Raw genomic sequence first — 6,000 nt, forward strand, 5'->3', positions numbered from 1 at the left:
TCTGCCTAAATAAGACCTGTGAAAACACCAATGGACATGCTAACATAGTAGGAGGGGGCTTGAAGGGGTCAAAGGACTGCAAGCAACTAAAGAATACTGGAGAGGGATAAATCATCTTCTACAGGAATAGTCCCCTAACTGGTTCTCCAATACCAAGCCTGAGATCAGATACATACAGGAACATTATACAGACTGAGCAGGTTGTACATGTATATTTAAGAATATATACACACACACGCACGCACACACACACATTTATGTATATGTAACAACTAAAGGAAAGAGGACATAAATTTAAGAGACTAAGGGAGGTGCATAGGAGGAGTTTAAAGGAGTAAGGGGAAGAGGGAAAATTGTGTAATTATAATTTTTAAAATTATTACAAAATAATTAAATACTTCACCATTGAAATATACCACTGCCAGGCATGATGGTACATGGCTCTAATACCAGTATTGGGAGATGAGGCAGGAGGATTTCTACAAGGCTGAGCCCAATCTGGGCTACCTAGAAAAAGCGAGGTTTCAACACTCCCACAAGAAAACAAAAGTACTGTTACTTTCTAACTGTTATTTAAACAAGAAATTATAGTTTAATGGGATGCTAATAACTATAAGGAAAGATGGCAAGATGATTCAGCTGTTAAGAGTTCTTGGTGCTCTTCCACAGGACCCAAGTTCAGTTCCGAGTACCCACTTCATTTAGCCCATGACCATCTATTTAGCTCTGAAGGATCAGACACCCTTTTCTGGCCTCTGCGCTCCCTCGCGCTCTCTCTCTCTCTCTCTCTCTCTCTCTCTCTCTCTCTCCCTCTCTTTCTCCCCCCCTCTCTCTCCCTCTCTCTCTCTCTCCCTCTCTCTTCCTCCCCCCCCTCTTAAATGAGAGTAAAATACAGGAGGTTCCATATGGAGAGCAAGGAGGAGATAAATGCACAAGATGGGAGGGGGCAGAGGGATAGCAGGGTACAAGAGATCAAGTGATCTGATAGGGAAAATGGGAAGGAGGTGTGCTCTTTAGGGAGGAGGGGGAAAAGTGAGCACACAAGGAAGAGCAAGGTGGGTAGGACTATCTGCAGAAGCCACAAAGAATCACTATTAACTATACACACACAAACCAAAACACAACCATACATACTTGTAATGAACTTTTCTCATGTGGACTGATGGTACTCCTCTAATAACCTATCAGACCACCTAATAAAAACCTCAATACCAGGCAAGAGAACCCCTCTCTTTTGTGTTGTTGGTCAAGGTTGTTGAAGAGACTTCCAAAACGTAAATCCACTGCTGTTTCCCTTGGTTGCTTCCCAGAGGTAGAAGGTACGTGCCTATTGCTGAAGATACCATGTACTTCAGAAAGAGAACCCAGAGGATCCTGAGATGGAACTGACCTGAATGCCCCTTCCCTGAGGACTAGCTCTGATGGTATTAGAAGGTACCATGTAAGTTTCCAGAGGAGAGGGGCAACTAACAGTCTCATCTATGAGGCCTGGGAACCACTTCAAGGACCAACATGGCATAAACTTCAGGGTCCAACAGTAGCACACAGTAGCTCCTTAATTGGACTTAATACCTGCTCAACAAGAGAGATCCCATGTCTAGTACTAGAAACCTAAGTACTCAGTGCTAGTGAAGTCATGGTTACTGGAGAAGAAACTGTGACTACTAATTTACTAAATCCCTAACAACAATCCATTTGTCCTTATACCACAGGTAAGTACACTCCTCCCTCATCAAGGAGACTTCTCTTTGCAACAACTGGAGACCACTACACAAAACCATTGCCAATCAAAACGCAGACTTGTGGACTCTAGTCCCAATAAATACATCTACAAAACTGAACCAGGATAATACCAAGGAGCATGCCAAACTAGACAGAGAAGTCCACAAGGCCTCAAGCCTACACAAAGAACTATAGGCAAGTGAAGAAAGGTACGTAGTGGAGGGGGGGCCTTCCTCAGGGAACAGCACACTAATCAGTTGTCCAGTGCCAAACGGTCAGCCCTGAAAACATACACACAAGTAACACTTAAGGACTAAATAGGTTATCTTTTAGGGATATATATGTATATATGCAATATGCACATATGTATCTACATATGTATGTATATACCCAATTGGTGAAAAAAATAAGTTATGATTTTGAAGGCGATTGGGGAGGGTTTGGAGAGAGTAAAGGGAAGGGAGAAATATAATTATATTACGATCTCAAAAAAAAGTTAAAGTCTTTGCCCAGAAGTGCCTTCCATGATATATACACTAAGTATACAACAAATTAACAGCTCACTCTCCAAATAATAGTTCAGAGTAACTTGTACTGATATAACACCTTCTATTGACATAAAAGAACAGTCGCACGCAAACTGCTCCGTCCCCAAGGATTCTCCTTAAAAGCCAAAATGTACTGTTGCTATACCTTCAAGTGCATACAGTGACAGTACTAGCACACAACAAAGTAAGGACATGTCTATGTATGAAACATCCCAGATCTTTTTACAATACAGGATACTGCATTCCTAGCCCATACGACTACTGCTGTCACAAATAATAATGTCTAGGATTTCATTACATACAAAGGCACACTACATGTGATGCCACACACTTGCAATTCCAGCACTCCTCGGGAGGCAGAGGCAAGAAGATGGTAGTAAGGTTTGAGGCCAGCCTGGACTTTATAGCAAGACCTTCTCTCTCAAAAAAATAAAAAATAAAAAACAAACAAAAAAAATCAAAATATACCACATGACAGGAAGCTATACAAAACCCAGAAATAGGAATGACTGATTTGCCATCCCCTACTATGGATCATGAGACTCTGTCTCATTCCTGTCAAAGGCAAGTCTCCAGTCTTTCTAAGTGCGTCAAGTTCCAACAGTAAGGTAATAAGAACCTTCAATCAAAAGTTTTCATGCTAAGCTAAATATGTTCTTGTAGTTGTCAACACTCTATACTCTGGCTGCAAGACTTCAAAGACTTTAAAGTACTGGAACAATTAAAATCTGGTCAGTTTTCATAGCGAGAGCTCACAAAAGCCCCCCAAGCCTTGACCTTGGGTGTAACTTCCTAGGACTGTGAAGGTGAATCCTATGCTACTGCCCTGTGAGCACTGGTGCTAACTAATGTTTCTTACCTTGTCTTTCTCGTGAGGAAGCAGTGACACAGGAGGTAAACACGAGAGCGACTCACAGCCCTCTTTCCCTTCAGCACTGGTTGGCTTAGTGTTGAGGCGGTAGAGAGGTCCATCTTTAAGGAGTCGTCCATGACCAACGGCACGCTTGATCGCCAATCGTAGCTGCTGGTGAAACCCAGAGGCAGCACTGCCTCCATAGGCAGCAGACACATCCTTCTGGCTTTTCAGAAAGCGTTCAATACTTTTCAAAGTTGAGCCACCAGACTCCGCCAAGCCCTCGAACGCCCGTTTGAGTAATTTATTCCAATCCACACTTGGTTTATTATCCAATTTTCCATGGTTTCGAGGTTTAGGAAGTGCTATTCGCCCAGGATTATCAGGATCTTTGTAGGAATTGAGACCTTTGTTTGAGACTTTTAAAATCGTCCCATCTTTAACACTCAGCTCCAACTGCTCTAGAACAGTCTTCCGGTCCAAGCCGTGGGATGAAGACACTGCATTGCATATCCTTTCCTCTGAAGGTCGTTGTTTCTGCTTCTTGACTTTTTTGATGGCCTCCAAAATCCACTCCGTGTACAGCGGGTTAGCGAGTTTTACCATGGTGAAGGATTCTGTATATCCATAGAGTCGTTATCCCTTATCCTGATGCTGAGTAAGTCTTACACCATGGAAAACAGGATTCGCGGAGGATGGGAACCAGTTAACCATAGCATACAAGATTTCTGGCCTGAGTCTTCCCTCCTTTCACAAAATTGAATTACAGCCTACTTTTACCTCAGAAATCAAAACGACTGGTTTGTCTGACGTATCTTTGAACTCCTCACTAGCACCACGCATGGGTGTCTACACCACACACACTCTTGGGTTCCACACATCTCATTCCCAGCTTCCAGCAGAAAATGACCATCTTAAGCCTGAAAAAGAAATTAAAATGATATCAGTTTTCCACCAAGGCCTTCCTTGTACATCAGTTATCCACTGAGACATCCTGGTCATTTCTTAAAGCAGTGTGTAACAACGCTCCTAAGAGTTTAAATATAGTACTACCAATATTCCAAAACAATCAAGAAATCACTGGATTAAAAAAAGAAGGGAAAAAAAGCTGAGTAGTTAAAGTAAAAATGAGAAAATAAAGACGTCCATGCATGGCCTCAGCTATCACTAACCGGCGCTAGTGTGTTCTCCGCAATCTGCTCACCAGGCTATGGGTTCAACTCGTCCTCCACATTTTTCCCCAAGAAACTATTCAGCACTTCAACAAGTATCTGGATTAGCAGAAAGAATCCTGCAATGAAAGCAAAAGTGAATCGTCTTTCAAAGTTCCAGTGGATAGAAACCAGTCAGTCAGATCTGCAGAAAACCACTGCCAATCTGACCAGTTCCTATAGGACAGGCAATGAAGATGCGTCACACACCACGGTAAGGATACTAATGCAAACGAAGACACCTTAGTGTCAAAGGGCTTAAGGAATTTTGAAATAATCCAATTTCATTTAAATTTTCACCAATACCCATATACTGAAGGAAATAACAACTGTCAAAGTACTTACAAACATTGCACAGATAAACTAGAAGAAAGTTCTAGAATCATTTGAAGCAAATGCAGATACACATAAAATCGTGCACTACAGAAACCAAGTATTGGCTATGATCTGATAAAAATTTAACTTTGAGATTGCTATCTCAGAGTGAACATTAGACAATAAAACAAAAACAAATAGACTACTACTTCTGAACTTTTTCCTCCAAAACTAAGTGTAACTTTGAACTTCTCCTGTATAATCCAAACACGGCTAAAAGGGGTGGGGGCATTCCTCCAGCGAGTATTTCTAAGTGTGCAGGCAAACTGATACATGTGGGAAGAAACAGTACTATAACTCTAATAAGAAAACAAGAGGGGCCACTAAACATTAGCACCTGGGGCCAAAATGTATTTCAAAATGAGCTAACTAAATATAGTCGCCCCCAGCGGAGTCCTTCATTTTAGTGGAGGTCTTAAGAGGACAAATATCAGAATTATTACTCAAGGGAAGTTTTTTTATATAGACGTTAACTTTAAAGTAACGAGAACGGAGACCTAAGAAGTTGGGAACACCCTATAAGGCTGAGTTTTCAGGTGGAAGAATGAATGACAGCCACTCATTGTCTTTCCGGCCGGAAGTTTCCCCAATCTCCCAAGTCTGCAGAAACCAACGCTCTGAGGATCTGAACCCTAACTCTCAGAAAGTATACTAGCGGCTAGAAAGAAAGACCAACCGGCTCCGAAAGCCCTTCCCGCTCTGTCTCCCAAGCCAAAACACATCTTCGCGCCCTCGATTTAAAGCCCAGGGAACTTTAAAAAACTTGAAGCGGCAGAGTCCCGCAGTTTGCCAACGGACCGCTCCGCCGTTCCCATTCTATGGAAACACAGCCCAAAGAGTAAGTTAACAATGAAATCACGTGGAGTTAGGAGCACCGTAAGCTCTAGCCCCAGCTCCTCCAAACTCTTAGCTCCAAGGGGCCGGCTCAGAAGAGCAGCGAGGGGACACCGGCTGTGACGGAGCCTGACAGGTCGGGCAGGTCCGGCCCAAAGTCGCAGAGCTCTTGACAGGCAAACCCGCCGCCACCCGTCCCGGCTGGGGGCTGACAGTCCGACAGACACAACACCACACGTGCTGCCTGCTCCACACCACAGCACCCACCAGGCTGTCACCCCGCACCGCTCAACCCCGCTCGGATCTCCGCGCACTCCGCACAGCCCGGAGTGCGCGCCCGGCGCCGGGAGCGGCGGGCGGACGGCGGGCGCGCCCCCGAGGGAGAGCGGGCGAGCCCGCACAGCAGCCCCAGGCTCCGCGGCCTGGCTGCTCGGCGCCCGTGAGCCCCGGCTCCCGG

General features: G+C 44.3%; 1 protein-coding gene across 3 annotated transcripts in view; it reads right to left on the reverse strand.

The window, feature by feature from the left end:
- The window catches only part of Kat6a (lysine acetyltransferase 6A), an 84,145-nt gene that overhangs the window by 72,995 nt on the left and 5,150 nt on the right, over positions 1 to 6,000 (reverse strand). For 2 of the 3 annotated variants that reach the window (XM_028782876.1, XM_028782878.1), the window contains exon 2: positions 3,130 to 4,043. In XM_028782876.1, coding sequence (XP_028638709.1) covers positions 3,130 to 3,729 — 600 coding nt within the window. In that variant the 5' untranslated portion in view covers positions 3,730 to 4,043. Of the gene's footprint in view, positions 1 to 3,129; positions 4,044 to 4,295; positions 4,393 to 6,000 lie in introns of those variants that run through there. The other variant, XM_028782877.1, reaches the window with a different exon arrangement.

Source organism: Grammomys surdaster, unplaced genomic scaffold (genome assembly GCF_004785775.1).
Source record: "Grammomys surdaster isolate TR1022 unplaced genomic scaffold, NIH_TR_1.0 919, whole genome shotgun sequence".
In the NCBI taxonomy this organism is placed as follows: domain Eukaryota; kingdom Metazoa; phylum Chordata; class Mammalia; order Rodentia; family Muridae; genus Grammomys; species Grammomys surdaster.